Source organism: Primulina huaijiensis, chromosome 18 (assembly GCF_012295235.1).
Source record: "Primulina huaijiensis isolate GDHJ02 chromosome 18, ASM1229523v2, whole genome shotgun sequence".
NCBI classification, from domain to species: domain Eukaryota; kingdom Viridiplantae; phylum Streptophyta; class Magnoliopsida; order Lamiales; family Gesneriaceae; genus Primulina; species Primulina huaijiensis.
The window spans coordinates 3,156,615-3,176,363 of NC_133323.1; the positions used below are offsets into that span (position 1 = coordinate 3,156,615).

The 19,749-nt window shown below is 33.7% G+C and overlaps 4 protein-coding genes across 11 annotated transcripts; all 4 read left to right on the forward strand.

The window, feature by feature from the left end:
* The first annotated feature begins 1,528 nt into the window (after window positions 1–1,528).
* On the forward strand, window positions 1,529–5,453 carry LOC140964482 (vacuolar protein sorting-associated protein 2 homolog 2-like). Its single transcript, XM_073424315.1, has 10 exons — window positions 1,529–1,721; window positions 2,056–2,100; window positions 2,679–2,713; window positions 2,827–2,877; window positions 4,103–4,207; window positions 4,336–4,407; window positions 4,505–4,576; window positions 4,800–4,916; window positions 5,040–5,095; window positions 5,303–5,453. The coding sequence occupies exons 1-10, from the start codon at window positions 1,682–1,684 to the stop codon at window positions 5,364–5,366; spliced, it is 657 nt and encodes a 218-aa protein (XP_073280416.1). The 5' UTR covers window positions 1,529–1,681; the 3' UTR covers window positions 5,367–5,453.
* Window positions 5,454–6,176: 723 nt separating this feature from the next.
* On the forward strand, window positions 6,177–8,585 carry LOC140964484 (protein LOL2-like). Of its 2 annotated transcripts, none has more exons than XM_073424319.1 (7): window positions 6,177–6,436; window positions 6,866–6,979; window positions 7,088–7,198; window positions 7,409–7,533; window positions 7,984–8,064; window positions 8,148–8,219; window positions 8,329–8,585. In XM_073424319.1, exons 2-7 carry the CDS (start codon window positions 6,868–6,870, stop codon window positions 8,359–8,361), a joined length of 534 nt encoding a protein of 177 aa, XP_073280420.1. In that variant the 5' UTR covers window positions 6,177–6,436; window positions 6,866–6,867; the 3' UTR covers window positions 8,362–8,585. The 2 variants fall into 2 exon arrangements, with proteins under 2 accessions (XP_073280420.1, XP_073280421.1); XM_073424320.1 differs by having other exon boundaries at window positions 8,011–8,064.
* Window positions 8,586–8,794: 209 nt separating this feature from the next.
* Window positions 8,795–10,199, forward strand: LOC140964483 (CASP-like protein 1B1). Its single transcript, XM_073424316.1, has 3 exons — window positions 8,795–9,407; window positions 9,532–9,655; window positions 9,873–10,199. Exons 1-3 carry the CDS (start codon window positions 9,163–9,165, stop codon window positions 10,119–10,121), a joined length of 618 nt encoding a protein of 205 aa, XP_073280417.1. The 5' UTR covers window positions 8,795–9,162; the 3' UTR covers window positions 10,122–10,199.
* Window positions 10,200–13,529: 3,330 nt separating this feature from the next.
* On the forward strand, window positions 13,530–18,938 carry LOC140964465 (lysine-specific demethylase JMJ18-like). Of its 7 annotated transcripts, none has more exons than XM_073424280.1 (13): window positions 13,530–13,782; window positions 14,491–14,559; window positions 14,667–14,800; window positions 14,968–15,039; window positions 15,179–15,256; window positions 15,348–15,854; window positions 15,935–16,156; window positions 16,255–16,416; window positions 16,505–16,873; window positions 16,959–17,637; window positions 17,744–17,847; window positions 17,939–18,136; window positions 18,266–18,938. In XM_073424280.1, exons 3-13 carry the CDS (start codon window positions 14,789–14,791, stop codon window positions 18,605–18,607), a joined length of 2,745 nt encoding a protein of 914 aa, XP_073280381.1. In that variant the 5' UTR covers window positions 13,530–13,782; window positions 14,491–14,559; window positions 14,667–14,788; the 3' UTR covers window positions 18,608–18,938. The 7 variants fall into 7 exon arrangements, with proteins under 7 accessions (XP_073280381.1, XP_073280382.1, XP_073280386.1 ...); XM_073424279.1 differs by lacking the exon at window positions 13,530–13,782 and adding an exon at window positions 13,828–14,025; XM_073424281.1 differs by lacking the exon at window positions 14,491–14,559.
* Window positions 18,939–19,749: the final 811 nt, after the last annotated feature.

Below are 19,749 nucleotides of genomic sequence, written 5' to 3' on the forward strand. Positions count from 1 at the left end.
ATATAAAAACAAACAAACAAAAACCAAAAAATACGTGAAATTAAACCTTTCAAACAAATAAAAAAGTTACCAACAAATGAGAATAAAAATAAAGCAAAAACTTGTATGAGACGGTCTCACAGATCGTATTTTGTGAGACGAATCTCTTATTTGGGTCATCCATAAAAATTATTACTTTTTATACTAAGAATATTATTTTTTATTGTGAATATCGGTAGGGTTGACCCGTCTCACATATAAATATTCGTGAGACCGTCTCACAAGAGACATACTCTAAAAATAATATTCTTTATATAAATGTGCTCGAATATAATATCTTACAAAATATCAGTAACGTATGAGTACACATAATGTGTAATTATAATATTATTTGTTTAACATTTACACTAACTACACTATATTATGACACTCGAGGTTATTATAATTGTTTTTGTATGACCGTCTTAGTTTTTAAGGTTGGCACGAATCAAAGAACAATTAGATGATACAAATATTTGGCTCAATTCGTTGAGTCTATTTTTGGCTCCACATTTCTTAGTTTTTAAGGTTGGCATGAATCAAAAAACAATTAGATGATACAAATAATCATAGCTTAGTTTTTAAGGTTGGCATGAGCAAAGGGGCAGGAATGCAAATTAAATATATTGAATCTACTGAAATAAGGATAAAAATAATTTTTATATTTTAAAATTATTAAATAAATAAATAAATATATTGAATTGATTTTAATAATTGAGGTATAATTACAATAAATTTAGTACCGACTTATTTATTATCTTTTGCAAATTAAATCTATAAGTAAAAAATATTTTAGATAAAAATTATTCATGTTCAACTGTACTAGTTCAAAAAATTTTTAAAAAATACAACAAAAATTACAAAATCCATAAATTTATATGAAAAAGTTTATAAATGTCAATAAAATCATGCAAAATAAATCATCAAGATTATGTGAAAATCTTTAGAAACCATCATGCAAAATTCAGTAGAAATTTATCGATTCCATAAAAGTCGTGTTATTTAAAAAAAATCCTGTAAATCTCTGCAACAATTAGACTCATTTGATTTTTTGTTTCTTGTTTTCTATCAAACCATTGTGTTTTACTATTGATTTATGTTTAATCTCCTATAATCCCCATTTAATCTTGCGTTTTGAAACACTATTCATGTTTCGTTCACAAACTTAGATGCAAGTTAAAAAAATTAACCCAGAGATCAATCAAGCCATAAAAACTGTGAAGATTCAATTTATATGGTTTGTTCGCACTTGAAACCGACGATTAGGAGGATGCATATATCATATTTCAACTGGTTCAAGCGCTGATCTGGGCTATTGGGCCTTTGAGACGACCCTACTCTACGTGGATGGGCTGGGCTGGATTTTTAAGAATAGATGTTAAGGCTTTTTAGCTATGGGTAATGGGATACTACGGTGGCCCATAGATAGTCAACAAAGTTACAACGGCTACTAAATCCTAACCGTTGGATTAGCCATATATAATACCATCTCCTCCCATGTGCTGACAGTGAGAAATAAAGAAAATTGCTCTCAAAATCAGTAAAATCAATTAAACCCCTGAAGATTTCTCTATCAGATCTTACAAATACGCGTGCTTTCCTATTCTAGGGTTTCGGTGGCACCAAACCCTTTTCCAGTCATCTGTTTTAGTATACAACGAGAATGAATCTCAGCATTTTCAAGAAGAAAACTTCGCCTAAAGGTAACCCTTGTATGTTTTTTTTTTAAAAAAAAATTCTAAGTATGGGTATTGGTAAATTTTCGAGTACTTTCGTATGATTTTTCCTGCTTCATTGTGCTACATAAATTATGTCGTTAAATTTTTCACCAATTTTGACTGATCTACTGTTTCTTTTTGACTACTGGAGTGGTCATGACTTTATCTAGTTTTTTTCCTAACAATAATCCTTTTAAATTACTGTTGTTGTTCAGAAGAAAGTTTTTCTTTTAGAGTCCTTTTTCTTTTGTCGTTTCTGGTGTTGGGGAGTGTAGAATTGGCCAGAAGAATTTGACGGACGACACTGATGCTTTTACAGATGCGCTGAGAACCAGCAAAAGGGAAATGACGATTGCCACGAGAGGTACTTTTAGTTTGCGTTTCTTCACTACGAGTTTGTTGGCACCCATGATTTTGATTCTTCGAATGAAAACTCATATATCTTGCATAGTTTGGAAGTGAAAAAAATTTCAAGAAACTAACTGATCATCTAATAACATCATTCAAATATAGTTGTCGTATACTTAAGATGATATTGTTAGATTTATATCAAGCCTTTATAAAATTACAACGATGTGATTTGCATCTAAACTACCTGTGTCAAGGACTTTTAAGTCTATTCCCAGGCAATTCCGAAGTTATAGATGTTTTTAAAAAGGAAGAATGCATAATGACTTGGAAGAGAAGCACTTAGTGAACGTGTATCATAAGGCTATTGAGTTGTTCAAAATAATATTTGCATGATATTGTCCTCTCTTGTTTTAGTTCGTCTCTCAAGTTGCGCGGAAGATTCAGTCGGCTGTCACCGACAGTTATAAATCTATTCCTTCGAGTTATCAACATGGGATTAAGAACCACAACTCCTTAACATGCTGCATCTACATTTTCCTTTTACTTTTATCTGCATAAGTTTCTCTGTTGATATTTTCTGTGGAATCACAGGGATCGAACGTGAGATTGCATCTTTACAAATGGAGGTATGTTTTTATCCCGTAGTGATATATCTTTCTGACCCTTTTGAATGTCAACTTTATTTATTTTTGTGTGTCATATTACTTACGAGAAATCTTGTTGTTAACTACTATTTTAGGAGAAGAAATTGGTGGCAGAGATCAAGAAAACGGCTAAAACAGGAAATGAGGTGAGTTTTAACGAATTTATTAATGGTTCTTTCAAGTTTCTATTTCTATAATGGACTCTTCAAAGGGTTACCTTCTTTGATACTATAATAGTAGCTTCATGATCGATCAGTGGCAGAACCTGGAGGAGGCAGGGAGGGGTTGGGAGTGCTGATCCTTCCACCCCTCAAAATCTTTTATTTCTTTATGGGAATTGGTGGGTGGGGCGGCATTCATTTTTTTCGATTTATAATATAGATATATAATATAATAATAAACAATAAAAAATATTCTCCTTCCAAGATTTTTATTTAATCATGTTTCTTGACCTAATTTTTCATTATTTTCTTCCTGATCCTAAATAAAAAATTTATTATAATGTGATTTCAATTTCTTCTAATATCTTCGCACTTTTTTCGTAACGTTTGTAGAACTTATGTAGATTTAAAGAACAGTGATACAGTAAGTAATATTTATCATTTGTTTATTTTTATTTTATAAATTTTAAAGCTATATTTAAGATATTTTGATGTAGTTTTTGTTATGTGGAATTTACAGTGAGATTTATGATATTTTTTACTATTTTGTTCACATAAATTATGGTGTTTTGATGTAAAATTGGGAGCTTATGCATTGATTTCGATGATAAAATCTTATTTTCTTGATGTGACATTGGATTTGAATGTTCCAATTCCTCAACATTGTTATTACTATTATTTTGACTAAATATTAGAAACTATTTTTATATTTTTTATAATTAAATCTTTTGAAAATTTTATTTTTCCCCCCCAAATAAAAACGTGTAGCTCCGCCCCTATGGTCGATTAGATTTCGTCTCTGTAGCTTTTCTCTGGTTTCACTCTAAGGACACCGCAAAATGCATATAATTTCATGAGATAATCAGAGAAAATGCAAGAAATGTGCGTGAGAATCAGATGCCATATTTCAACTTAAATTGATGCCCCTTTTCACTGCACTTCGGCTTTGAGTAGTAGATCTTGAACGCTAAATTGTAGTAACTTGCATTTTTCTTGACATACTAGGCTGTGGTCGATTAGATTTCGTCTCAGTAGCTTTTCTTTGTGTACACTTTAAGGACACCACAAAATGCATATGATTTCGCAAGTTAATCTGGGAATGTGCGTGAGAATCAGTTGCCGTATTTCAACTTAAATGGATGCCAGTTTTTACTGCGCTATGGCTTTGAATAGTAGATAATGAACACTAACTATTTTCTTGACAAACCAGGCTGCCACAAAAATCTTAGCTCGTCAATTAGTTCGGCTCCGGCAGCAAATAACAAACTTGCAAGGGAGTCGTGCCCAGATAAGAGGTGTGGCAACTCATACTCAGGTGAGCATTATGACCTTGGGTAAATATCAATCTTGGAAATGATAACATTACATCATTTGGAGACCCTCTTTTTCTTAATGTATAGTTGTGCTTCTCATGTGTTCTTAACATTTTTACCACATGTGTAGGCGTTGTATGCCAGTACTTCAATATCAACTGGTATGAAGGGTGCAACCAAAGCCATGACTGCCATGAACAAGGTAGGCATTTCTACTGATTTTTTGCTTCTGTTTTAAGTAATATAAATGAGATTTTCATATATTCAATTAATTAATTTGTTTTTTCCTTTTCTTTTAGCAAATGGAACCTGTAAAACAAACTAAAATGATCAAAGAATTCCAGAAAGAGGCAGCGCAGATGGACCTGACGGTAAACTTTCAATTTTATGTATTCCCCAGGCTTTTGCTATATGTTACTTTGTTTCTTTATGAGCATTTTCTGAAAAAATATCATATTGAAATAAAAAATTTAGACTCTGGTAAAAAGTTTGTTGATCTATGTTTGCCAATTTCCCTCTTTGCTGTGGTTAATCTCTTGCTAGACCTTTTCTTCAATAAGATAACATATTTTACCAAACTGATTTTCCTTTCAGATTGAAATGATGTCAGATGCGATTGATGAGACGTTAGACAAAGATGAGGCCGAGGAAGAGACTGAAGAACTTACGAACCAGGTGCTTGATGAGATTGGTGTCGACATTGCATCACAGGTTTGTTTCAGTTTATTTCTCACATCAAGTTCTCTCATACATTCTTGCCACAAACTGTACTGAAAGAAACGAGAATAAAAGAGAAGTCCTGGACTCTGATTACCCACCTTCTTTGAGTAACAGTTATCTTCAGCTCCAAAAGGGCGTATCGCATCAAAGAAAGCTGAAAATGCTCCCAGGTATGTCATTTTTTGGAGCAACATTCCATTTTTCATTTAAAAATCATCGTCTTTTTGTGTCTGGATTCTTCCATATTATTGAAATCACAGCATTCCAACCTTGTTTGTTTCGTTTCTTGGACTTTTTCTCCACCCCAAAACTAATATGATGCTTGAAGGCAACTCTTATATAGGTTGCTGTAAATGCTTTTTGTGTGAATTTTTCAGTTCTGCTACATCCGCTGATGTTGAAGACCTCGAGAAAAGGCTGGCGTCTCTTCGACGAATATAATAAATGAAACTGTAGAATCCATTGCTTACTCTGAAACATCATATGATGCATACATTTTTATTACATCTGATAATCTTTATTGATTCCTCTGTTATTATAATTTTCATATTGAAACTTACGAGTTAAGAAGACAGCAGCCGGACCACCAAGCCTTTCCAACTCGATTTTGAGTACTTATTATTTGCCAATCGAGCAAAGTTGAGTTTAAGCTCTAGTTTGGATATATAACAACTTGATACTTTCATCAAAATAAAATATAACACATATATGTGAGATCCTAGGCAATATCTCAAATCTCACTTTTTTATTATATATTTTTGACTGATAATGATATTGCACTTTATTTTATATTATTTACACTTCATTTAATATGTAAAATTAATTCATAAATGGAGTACAAATAGCAAAAAATAAAATTTAATAATAACAACATTGTTTTTTTTATGTATATATATACTGTTATTATTTCATATATTATTAATCATTCGAAGTTTTTTCACATAATCTATGGTGTATGTATTTAAAGAAAAGGGAAAATAACAAAAATAGTTTTTTAAGTTTGCATATTTTGTGTTTTAATCATAAAAATATTCAAATTTAAGTTTTGATTATGCAAGTTAAGTTATTTTTTGTCAATATATTGTTTTAATTTATATTTTTTGATATATCAGAATTTTCAAATTAATTTTTTTAAAAATAATATTTAAAAAATATCAATTTGTATTTTTAGGAAATGTTGTGTGGTCGTGGTTCAAGTTCCACAAACCGCGTGCAAAAGTCAAACTTATAGTTTTAGAAAATTCATTATAAATACGAGGATAATGATATTTTAATATGAAGCCTTGTTCTCCGTTGAGGTTGTCAACCACGAGCTTGTGAAAATTTCAACGGAGAATGATGAAAATTCAACGCTATTTAATCCAATCGCGGAGGATCTGATTGGGATTTTTATTTATTCATCAATGATTTTGTTGCAGACCTTCCCCATACATTGATTTTAGTGGAATCAACGATTTCTCTTTCTATAATCATCAGATTTTTGTTTGCTCGTCGTGATTTCCTCCTGTAAGGTACAATAATTCGGTTAAGGTTGGGAATAACTATTAAATCCTGTAGAGTTTGTTTCCTGAAAAGGTTAATTTTTTATGCTCTGTGCAAGATTATTGAACAATCTTAAGACGGTGATGTCCTGAGATGAATATCTTCTTCTGTTTTGGCGGGTTGTGTGAAATTCCTTTGAAAGATCTTTTTCATTCTGCAGTTTTTATTAGGAAAAGTTATTTGCATCAAAAGGTTAAAAAACCTATCTCTGGCCGCATCATTTCTCTAAGAAATCATTTATTTCTGTTGGTGATTGGATATATATTATTTGAAATTCCTGGAAATTACAAGTCTATGATTTATGATGGTTACTTTTCCGGAAAGTGGTTAAGAAAAATAAAGAAATTGCCGATTCTAAAAAAATTTGATTTTTATCCTGAAAATTTTGAGTTCGATAGATATGCAGAGCCAGGTCGTGTGCGGTGGGTGTAGGACTGTCCTACTTTATCCCAGAGGAGCAACAAATGTTCGCTGCTCAATATGCAATATGGTTACTCCTGTGCTACCAACTGGTAATGCCTGAGATTCTTCTCCTTGATTGTACTGGTGAGGAAGAGTTGGACATTGCATTGCAACTGAATTTGGATGATATTCAACATGGACTCTCTTTTTTAGCGCAGGTATGGATATGGCTCAATTAATATGTGGAGGATGCCGGACTTTGCTCATGCATGCACAGGGGGCTACCAGCGTCAGATGCTCTTGCTGTCATACAGTGAACCTGGTGCCTGGTACGAATTTAATGAATCGTAATTTTCATAATGATACCCAATCCTCTTATTATTTAATCATTAACCCCATCGATAGTTTTCTTGCTGTCTTTGCTGCAACAGAATCCTTCTTTTTGAATGTTGGTTCCTCGCTGATGTATATGACCGTGGAATTTGTTATCCTAGTTTTTCTTCTCATTTACTGATTATCTCTATATTATGGATTTGCAGCAGCGGCACCAATGCCTAATCACGTAGCTCGTGTCAATTGTGGAAACTGCCGCATTATGCTGATGTATCCAGCTGGAGCTCCATCAGTTAAATGTTCGATCTGCCACTATATTACAAATGTCAATGTTGGTAACCCTTCACCACTGTGTTTTCTATGTACACTGTGCAGTTAAAATCTAAATTCTACTCTCTCCCTAAAGCTGACAACTGAAACTTGAGCCTTTCCCCTTCCTGCACTCCTCTCTACAGGATTGCTTAGCTATCCACAAGAAATTGGCCAACTAATATGCTGTAGTTAATGAATACCTGTTCTATTTTTATTGACAAAGAGTGTGCAAACTGAAAGTTGAAGAAAGATTCATACTTCTAGGTAGTCGGAGTGAGTTGAATTGTGTGGGGAACATGTAACACAGCTTACAAATGATTGGATTTTCTGCGGTAACTGGTCCCTCGTTTATCTTTTAAACAAACTAAACAAACCAATGGTTAGCCTCTAATACTAACCGTAGCTCCAGGTTCTCCCAAATTCTGTAATTAATCTAGATATTATTGTTCCTTATTTGTCTATTTTCCAGATGGATGACACAAGGTCATACCTTCAGGTGCATCAAAGTGTTGGGAATTCTCGACCAGCATCAGAGCCATCTACTTCCTTGGTGATTCACGTTTCATACATGTGTTGCACTGATACGATGCCTGATTAGGCAGTATTTTTTTTTAACTTCCCTTTTTGCTACAGGCAAGAGTCCCCACTCAGAATCAAACTGTTGTCGTGCAGAATCCCACGACAATTGATGAAAGTGGCAAGTTGGTGAGTTCTTCATATTGCTTGTCATATATTTCATTTTTACTTCGCAGTCTACAGTACATGTTGCTGTTTATGTACACTTGGGCTTATATAATTTTTTATATTGCCATAGGTGAGCAATGTTGTTGTTGGAGTGACAACATAGAGAAATAGCAATGAAGTGGGAGAACCAAGCAAGTTTTATAGAGAACTTGTGCATATATTGGCTACGATATATCTGGGATTATAAAATTATTTGTAAAGTTAATCAAGAAATTTGAAATTTCTTTACTATTTGGGTGAACTTATGGAACTTTTGAATCTACAGCTCTGTAATTATGTTACTGAAGAATTTGATTTGAGTCAGCAACTTAGTAGAGTGAATTAGCATCGAGGTGTATGGTTTTCAGAAAACAACAAAAAGTCATCACAAATGGGGGGTATTAAAAAATGATGATTAGTTTAATTTATGTGATCAGTGCTTTTTTTCATTTCTTAAGAAAAAAGAAAAGAAAAGTACGGTGCCAGGCATGCTGTAATTGAAAACGTTAAATCCATACCATGCAAGGGATTAGTCCATGGGCGGGGTGTTACCGAAAATGTTTTTGTGTATCAATAATTATTTACATGATGAAACTATTTAAGTTTTTTGATTTGTGGGTTATTTCAAGGGGTAATACTTATAACACCGAAACATAGTCTCTCTCTGAAAATATAATTAAATAACGATACAGTTGCTGCAAATCTTGCACAATGTAAGAATCCATATTGTCGTTTCTTTTTCCAATCAAGATTCACCTAAACATACGTCTACTTCAACGCTTTTCCCAACAACTAATACAACAAACAGGAAGTACTAATCATTAGCTAGCCAAACAAACGAAAAAAAAAGGAGGAGAAAAATCAAACGTCAAATAAATTGGATCTTTAAATACGTTTATACATCGTCTACATTATCATCTATCTAATGCTAATAATGGCTTCGGAAGGAGTTGAAAGACCTGAGGTTGGTTCCGACGGAGATCCGACCCCTAGCTCAAGGGTGGATTGGGTAGTTCCCTTGTTGAGATTGCTAGCATTTCTTGCAACATTAGCAGCCACTCTGGTAATGGCGCTTAACAAAGAAACCAAGAATGTGATCGTGGCTACGTTTGGAACCACGTCTATTAAAGCTACTGTCAAGGCCACATTTCAACACACTCCAGCATTTGTGTATGTTTCTGGTCCCACTTATCATACAAAATAATTGTGACTTTCTCAACTGACGTCATCATTATTTTGCTTGAAAATTTTTGATACAATGGAATGTGTAAGGGTTTGATTTTCGATGTTGTAGGTTCTTTGTGATTGTTAATGGAAACGCTAGTCTCCACAACTTATTGATGTTGGTGGTCAACTTTATCCGATACAAATTTGTTTTGAAAGGACGTGCACCTCTGGCAATTACAATCTTGGACTTGGTAATAGAATTCAAATTTTCTACTAAAATTTGTTCCAACTCTTTCTGATTATACTTTTTTATTACAAAATATACTTAATTGTTTGAGATATGTAATAGACATGTACATGATGCCAAGTATAGCAAAACATTTGAAATTAATACTTGACAAGTTTTCATCAACTACTCAGGTAGTGTTTTCTCATTTCTTGATTTCAAATGAAATTGCTTATGGCCAGATGAACGTGGCTCTTGTCTCTGGCGGCGAAAGTGCGGCAGTTTTCATGGGGCAGTTGGGTAGGGATGGGAATTCTCATGCACGGTGGAACAAAATATGTGATAAAGTCGAAAGCTTCTGCGACCGAGGACGAGCAGCCATGATTGCATCTCTCGTCGGACTCCTGCTCATGATCATCATCACCATTATTTCCATCTTCAGACTCAGCAACAAAAATAAGAAGCTTGTTTCTTCTACCAATGTTCCTTGATCATCGATCTTTAATTCCTCGACCCTTTTATTTCAATGTTTTTTGTTTATTTTCAATTATGGTATATATATATATATATATATATATATATTAGAAATATAATCATAAATCAATACTACTAATAATATATTAGAAATATATTCATAAATAAATACTACTAATAATAATAACAAATAAGCGAATAAATTTCATATGATTTTTTTAAGTGGCAATGGGGAATGTATCGAATTTCAAGTCAATGCATCCAATTGCGGAAAGATTGCATGTGATTTTAACGCATATACTAAACAGCACCATCATAAATGAAAATCCCAAGTTCGAACTTCGAAATATTGTCCGTTTATTACTGGAGACTTTCAGCATGCAATAAATTCATGTATTTTAAAATTTGGTAAAATTAGTGCAATTTTTTTTTTTTTTTGAGGGAGTGATAAATATTTATGCCAAGTTTAATAATATTAGAGCAATTTTATCCTATGGCCTTTTATTTTTGAGTTTTTGTGTGTAATTTTCTGTTTGATAAAAATTAGTGTATTTTGCAGAAGTGATATTTCGGGTAGAAAATTTGGTGAATATTTTTGAAATTCAAAAGAATTTATTATAGGATTTCTGGTTTAATTATATATAGCATACTAAAATCAATTTTTTCACACATATATATATAGAACAAGTCAAATTTGGGAGGTTTTGTTCCTTTGGAAATTATATATATAAGGCAAGGTATAAGTCTTGGACTCTCCATCGGGGAAAGAACCAATTCAGTGTTATTTGTTTTTATCTCTTTTTCGGATTGGTCCCAAATATTTTGGTATTTTCAGTTTAGTCCTAAACATTTATAAATTTTGACTAAGTTGATCTTTCTATCAATTTAATGTTTAAAACTAATTGACGACATGACATGCGCCTGACACATCTCTAAAATCATCAAAATCTAATCCTAACACTAAATAATTCAAATTCATCATTTTTTCCGAATCGATTAAGATTTTGTGTTGCACTATTACTGCAAGTTGCACAACTTGCGTTTGATGTAGAGGAAACAAATATTGAGCTATTTATTCATCTACTAGTTAAAAATTCTTATTTACACATCTCTGTTATGATAAAAACTGTGGGTAGAGACACTAAATTTGTTTATTTAAGCACGTGTTTCGTTCGTGAACACCCGATTTGTGCTCAAATAAAACAACATATTTTCTCATATGTTAAACCGTAAAGTAAAACAATTAAAATTCATTTGAAATATAATGTGATTAATTTATTGCTCAAATAAAGAAAACTTACAATATTATAGAATTGAAAATTATATTCTATCCAAAAAAGGAAGGAGAACTCTAATCACCATCAGCTGCCACAAATCTTTATTCAATTTATTGCTCAGTTTTTACATAAAAATCAAAAGTATGAAAAATCCCTAATTAAAAAATCGAAACATTAATTCTTAAAAAAAAACTCAATGGGATTATAAAAAACATAATCAATGAAGAAAAACAGAAAATCCAACCAAATAAGAACACATATAGAGAAAAATCATTTTTTTAATTAAAAAAATAACCAACATTTAAAGTTATACAAAAATGTCGGAATCCAAGAAGAAAGAAATGTTGTTATCGTGTGAGAGAGGAAGCCGAAGTTACTTATTATAAAAAAAAATAACCGACATTTAAAGTTATATATAAATGTCGGAATCCAAGAAGAAGAAAATGTGGTTATCGTGCGAGAGAGAAAGTCGAAGTTACCTATTAGAGATTGTTTTATGAGTTAATTTTGTGAGACGGATCTCCGACCGATTTATGAAAATATATTACTTTTTATGTCTAAAGTATTTATTTTCATTGCAGATTTTGATCGGTCGACCCGTCTCACAAAATACATACTCTTAATTTTAATATAATATCTAGTTTTTTATGCAAAAATGATTTGATCAATTTCTAAGATCGAGTGCTTGCCGTTTTACTAAAAATTATAGCTGGTGGTAGCAATGTAACTCAAATTTTTTAAACCGTACAGCAGATCAAGCATCATATTTCAGTTGCTCTACTTGAGTCTTGACACTAAAATGTTCGTTGTTTTTTTGTGTAAATGGTTATGTGTTTACGTGCTTGTTTGCTTCAATTCTATTTATTAATTGTTATATTTTATAGAATGGAATGGAAGGACATGATGAGATTCTTATTGTTACAGGTCGTGGTCGGAGACGTGATATACCTCATAATGATGTTAATGATACCAATGTTGACCAAGCTGCTAAACACTTAAGATGGATGAGTTAGTTGCCCATTTTCATACTATGTATCCATCTCGTTATAGTGGTACTGAAGGAGCCAAAAAGCTGAGTTGTGGATTTCTGAAATTGAATAACTATCTGATTTGATCTAGTTACAACTTTTGGTAAAGCGACATGCACTCGGTCTTATAATTAGTATCAGAGTCTAAGTCACGGGTTTGACTCTCATTGATTACATCATTGTAGGAAGTATAATTATTGAGAGGGATATCGTTAAGTGCAATAAGTGTTCCTGCTGGTAGTAACGGTATAATTCAAATACTTTAAATCGTACAACAGTTCAAACACCATGTTTCGATTGTTTTATCTGTTAAAGACAATAATTGCATCAAACACAATTTTTTAAATGTATATGCATGCATCTCATTTCAATGAACACTGCTATATATTTATTATGGGAAAATTGCATCAGCACTCTCACAAAAATAAAAAAATAGAAAAGCCTTGTATAAAATTAATTACATTTGAAACCTGATTTTTTTTAAAACCCCATGCAAATGCGATAAATATGTTTGAGTCTTAAAAATACATGAATTAAATGCACTTGATTTTAAAAATACATTGGTGTAAAATCCTACATTCATACAATATTTTTATATAATTTTTCACATTACTACTCATGTAACGTACAACGATATTTGCCTAATATTATTACTCTATTAATGGTTGTACCAATTAGAGTCGAGCAAAACGAGTTGGTCCGATCTATGATAAAAATTCGAATCAAACCAATATCACCCATTTAACAAAATTACTAACCAAACCAAATAATTAAAGATTAAAAACCAAACTTAGGTTTCTATTTGACCTGGTTCTGCGTTTGAATAATTAATTTTAATTTTTGTTTAAATAAATTTTTTGACTATTTTTAAACATAATTTAAATCAGTTTGGTTTGAATTTTTTAAATCAATACTTTAGAACTAAACCAAAAATTTCCATTAAATTAATTTGAAAACCAATTCAAACCAAAATCTACTAAAAATCAAATTAAACCTTTCGTTTGGTTCTCTATTTTGGTCACCCTTGCACCAAGCACGAACCACGATGCCAATCATTAGAGAATCTTGTACCCAAATTGTACTTTAGTTAGCAATTCAAGAGGCACACAAACGCAGTAAATTAAGGATTCGTGGATCCTTCCCCTTTCAATTTGATTCCCATTCGGTTTCTTGATTTTCCCACACGCACGACGACTCTATCCCCATTCCTCTCTATACATTTGGATCCAACTTCCTCGATTTCTTTCAACAACTTTTTTTCTATAGCAATATTATAATAAGATTTAACAAATCTATTTTGTATATTTTTCAAGTGAAAAACAACGAAAAAAGAATTGGGTTACAACGTGGAATTCTTGAGCTGTCGCTTTGAGGTAACCCTCGCATTCATGTTTTCATCTTCTTGAATACTTGTCAACGTCCGCGCAGTAATTAAATTCCCATTAAAAAGAACATGCCTGTGAATCCCTTTGTTTTTATTCACCATCATTAATGTATTTGAATGCCATTTTTTTGTTTGTGAAATTGCTTTTAATTTCCCCCATCCTTTATGTTGTGGTTAAATATTTAATCTCTCCTTCAAGATTTGATTTTTCACCCGTTTGTTTGAGTTAAAGGTATTTTTATCTGCGTGTTCATTCTGGGATTGAATAGAAATTACCTTTTGCCTGGAGGATCTTGGATAATTAGTCTTTATGATCTCTTGATGTGATTTATGATATTTTACTGGAAGATTTCTTGATACTTCTTAGGGCATAATGAATGGGAGAAAAAGTAGAAATTGTTTGGTTTTACAGTTACAATTTGGTTTTCCTTTTTTTCAAGAATTGTATGTACATATAAGGATTTTCAAAGATTTGGGTCTCAGTTGATTTCCATATGTGCAAATCTGATATCTTCCATTGTCTTTCTAGATTTTGTATAGTATATTACAAAGGAAACACATGTCTTTAGTGTTCGATTGTTCTGTGTGTTTTGTGGTGTAAACTGCTCAAGTTATTGAATATTCAGCTTATAATCTGGTTGAGATCTCGGGATAAATTGATTATTCACGGTAAATTTGTTTCATTATTCCGTGACAGTGGAAAATAGAGGGCAGGTAGGTGATAATTAGACTTAACAGATCAGTATCGTGGCTGATTAGTGAAAAGGTATCGCTAAGGCAGAGATTTGCTAAAACAAAATTTCGATGCCTACACACATGATCCCGGTTAACCATCTCGATTAAAACATGCAATTAATTTTTTTATTGTTTCAGATTTGACCACAAGTGGTTCCGTGTATAGAATCTATATTTTCCATTCTTACTGCATTGCCTGAACCATCCATCAGCACGATTTTTTGCTGCTAACATAGGCTTCAACTAGTGACTGAATCATCATGAGAATGAAGGTTTGAGCCATCACCTGAATCATGCAGAATTTACCCTGATGAATCATTTTATATTTTACATGTTGTTTTCCCCACTCATATTTCCATTGTAATTCGGGTTTTGATTTTCATTGCTCGGTTTCTCTAGAATCTGGAATTGCTAAATACTCATAATAGTTTTCTTCCAGGGGCAGCATTCCAGAAACATGCCGAAAAATGATGACAGCAAAAAGAGTCATGGCAGTCCACGGAATGGACAGGTGCAAGAGTGGCAGAATGACCATTTCCTCCATAATTGTTTCAGTTATTTTCGATAAATTTATTTATGTTAATCAGAAGAGCAGTTTTTCGTAGTTTTTCAAATTTCTGAAAAGCATTATATTCATGTCACTGAAGCAGGCATCTGCAAGATGGGTTCCTTTTGAAGCATGTAGACCCTTAATCGAAGAAGCTCCAGTATTCTATCCAACTGCTGAGGTTCATTTTTTCTTTAAACTCTGAAATAGAGATCATATTGTTTCTATATTGTTGTACCTGATATGAAGTTGAAATATTCTTCAATTTTTAGGAGTTCCAAGATACCCTTGGTTATATAGCGAGCATAAGGTCCACAGCCGAGGCATATGGCATTTGCAAAATTGTACCTCCTACATCTTGGAGTCCTCCTTGTCCCCTAAAAGATAAGAAAGTCTGGCAGCACAAAACATTTTCTACAAGAATTCAACAAGTAGATCTCCTTCAGAATAGAGAGCCCATGAAGAAAAAACTAAAGCCAAAGAGAAAAAAGCGGAGGCTCTTTAACACTAGACCGAGGAGACGTGCTCATCCTGAAAGTTCTGAATCATTCGCTGCATGTGATACTGAAGAAAAGTTTGGTTTTCAATCGGGGCCAGACTTTACCCTTGAAGATTTTCAAAAATTTGCGGAGGAATTTAAAGAATCGTACTTTGGATTGCACAACATAACTCAAGAATGCTCTAGTGAGACTGGACAGGTTAAGAAGGGGTTTCCATCAGTTGCTGACATTGAAGGAGAGTATTGGAGGATCATTGAGGAGCCTACGGATGAAGTTGAGGTAAGAAAACTCTAAATTTAACCATGTTTTTTTACCTTTTTTCAGATCCTTGTAATATATGGTTTGTGTGACAACCATAGGTATACTATGGAGCTGATTTGGAAAGTGGAACATTGGGGAGTGGATTCCCTAAAGAATCATCATCATTAACAGACTCTAAGATAGATCAATACGTGAGCTCTGGGTGGAATTTGAATAACTTCTCACTTCTCCCGGGATCAGTTCTGAATTTTGAAGAGCACGTCTCTGGGGTAGTTGTACCATGGCTTTATATTGGAATGTGCTTCTCGTCATTTTGTTGGGTAAATTATTTTCTCTGCAATAACTTACCATCTATGTGTTGTTACTTTTGTATGTCGGCCTGATTCTTATGTATATGATGGTTCTTATGTGATAAAAGCATGTTGAAGACCACCATCTCTACTCTCTGAACTATCTCCACTGGGGGGATCCAAAAATTTGGTATGGGGTGCCTGGAAGTCAAGCCTCAGCATTGGAGGATGCTATGAGGAAACACTTAAAAGATCTCTTTGAAGAACAACCTGATTTACTTAATGAATTGGTAAAACACAATCCTCCATGTCCTTTTCTTTTGGCATCATCATAATTTTATGCTACATCGTGTAAAACTTTAGCACCACTTGTGGCAGGTCACTCAGTTGTCTCCTTCAGTTTTGAAGTCAGAAGGTGTACCCGTGTATCGAGTGGTCCAGAAATCTGGGGAATTTGTTCTTACCTTTCCAAGAGCTTATCACTGTGGATTCAACTGTGGCTTTAACTGTGCTGAGGCGGTAAACGTGGCTCCTGTGGATTGGCTACAGCATGGACTAAATGCAGTTGAGCTCTATAGTAAACAGTGTCGCAAAACGTCATTGTCACATGATAAGTTGATGGTGGCTGCAGCCCAGAAAGCTATCCAGGCTCTCTGGGAGATCTCCATTCTCAAGCAAGAAAACTCGGACAACTTGAGATGGAAAAGTGTGTGTGGAAAGGATGGGAAACTTACTGAGGCTATTAGGGTAAAGTGGCAAAAATTGAATTTATGTATGTCTGATTCCTTGTTTAATATCTATGATATTTATTACTCTTTTGTTTGAATTTTAGAGGAGGGTTCATTTAGAGAAGAAAAGAATCGAGTGTCTTCCACAAGTTACCAGCTTTCAGAAGATGGAAAAGTATCTTGATCTGAACACACAGAGGGAATGCTTTGTATGCTTTTATGACTTGCATCTAACTGCAGCTTCTTGCAATTGTTCCTCGAAAAAATTTGCATGCCTTAAACATGCAAATCTCATATGTTGCTGTGAACCAGACAACAGATTTCTCATCCTCCGTTACACCATTGATGAGCTGAGCACATTGGTCGAGGCACTGGAGGAATGCACGAATGCTCTCAAAATATGGTCGTCCAAATACTTTCAGGTGACATTGTTAACTGATAAAAACTATGATTTTGACAAGCTGGATCGAGGCAAATATGAACATGGAGTTCACCACCCCAAGGAAGAGGAGAGAATAAATAGAGGGAGTGATTGTTACTCATCTGAATCGAATGTGGCTTCAGATGATGGTGGGCCTCTAAGTTCAAGAAATACAGGTCCATCTTCAAGTGTTCCGTTCAATAGCTTATTGAAAAACGATCTGGAGGAGCATTTAACAAACAAGATTTCTGAGGTTGGGCAAGATTCTGAAGAGAGGCTTGACTTATGCGTTGAACCTATAACTTTTGGTTCTGTTGTTTGTGGAAAACAGTGGTGCAACAAGGCTTTCATATTCACGAAAGGTATGTGTCCAGTATACACTTGTAATGGACAAAATTTATTGAATGTGTACAGTATTCCATAATTATTAACATGGTTCTTACTGTGAGTCATGAATGACCTGTACAGGATATAAAAGCCGGGTGAAATTCTTTAACATTTTAAATCCGATGATTAGGAGTATCTATACATCAGAAATCCTGGATGGTGGATTCCTAGGCCCCCTATTCAAGGTAATCTTCCTAGGTTCCAAGTCTTAAATGAACCTTACCTTTTGTTACTCTCGCTTCAACAACCATTATGATAGAAAATATCAATTGTCAGGTTAGTCTGGAAGAGCATCCACACGAGAGCTTTACGAACATGTCAGCACAGGGGTGCTGGGAAATGGTGCTTCAGAGACTTAACCAAGAAATTATGGTGCAGGCATGCCTATGGAAGCAAGGATTGTCTCCGTTGCAGCCTGTTAGTGAAGTGGACGGTCTTCAAATGTTTGGATTTCTTTCTTCATCCATCATCCAGGTAAATCTGGCTTCTCAATTTTTTAGATCTTTCGTTGAGATCTCAACCAACTGACCAAGAAATAATATGGTTACGGTGTTAATTTGATTATTCAAGAAAATGGCAAAATGCTAATTAGAATATATTCAGGCAATTGAGGCTCTGGATCCGCATCACTGTTGCGTCAAATACTGGAGTCACAAGCTCCTAACTGAGAACTCCTCAGAAACAAGGTTCGGTGAAGTGGGAAAAATAGCAGCGAGCTATGCAACTGACTCGGCCTTGCAGGAATCTTCTGACAGGTCAACTCTAGGTAGTCATAATTTTTTGTCTGATGATGAAATACGGCCTGTATTCAGAAGATTATTGAGGAAAGCTGATTCTGAAGAGATGGAAGTAATGCACAGAATATTGTGTCAAGAATCAAGAAGTCATCTATGGAGAGTGGCTGTTGAAACACTGACAGAGGAGATCCAAACGATAAAGAAATAATTGAAGCAGCAAATCTTCAACATTTCACCATTCTTTTTGGGGTTAAGTGGCCAAATCTCATTCTTTTCAACCTTGGTATAAATAAGGAAAGTTCCTGGTTTAGCTGATACAAATTTTAGAATTGATTTTTTTCTCCAAGTATCTTCAGTGAATGACCGACACAGCTTTTGACTTTTGTATAGATTAGAGAACATTGTTATCGAATCTAGCTTGTAATAATTTCAAAATTGTATTCTAAATATTGAGCCGATCTTTCTTCTGCTAATAAGCCTGGTTGCCTGTGTCGGGCAGAGCGGAAGATTAAAATGGCTGCTGCTCTAATATTTTTTTATTTGATGATTTTTTCGATTGATTTATTAATATACATAAATTTTTATTTGATGATTTTTTTGATTGAATTATTAGTACTATGCATATTACGTATGATGCTTCGTTTATAGAAATTACAAATATCTTATAGAAATGAACAGTCTGCTTCATTTATAGAAATTACAAATATCTTATAGAAATGAACAGTCTGCAAGTAAATTCTTCTTACTGAATATGCACTAAATAAGATAACATGCATCACAGAAAAAACGATAGTTGTGGTAAATAAATGAAACTACCTCAAGTCATTGAACTTCTGACATATCACATCTCAAATATTAAATTCTTGAAAATATATCATATTATATTAACCAAAGAAATGCGTACATGACATTCAAAAATTTGACTTAAAAGAATAATAGCAAATCAAGAATCCATGACGCTTTGTTACTGCTACATTTCTATGATATGTGATTAACTTCATAGATTTTTGGATGCAAAAACGGTGCAAATGATACAAAAGATAACTAAAAAATCAGTGCACGAGCATGCTGCGCTGGAGCTAAGATCAACAATAACCTCCCCTGAGAAATTCTTGTTTGAACCCTTTGGTGGTACATGCGAAGATTTAGGCCTTGGGGACTTCTTATTGTTTTCCTTGGGTGGTGAAAGAAGACCATTGTCGCCGTAGAGAGAGTAATCAAGAACGTTCTTGATGCCATGCAGGGAGAATGCGGGGTTCACAAAGATATCAGGATGCGTGATTTGCGAGTCATCAACAGTGAAATTTGAAGGAGAATTGTTGGTGATGAGAATGTATTTGGAGGGCAGCA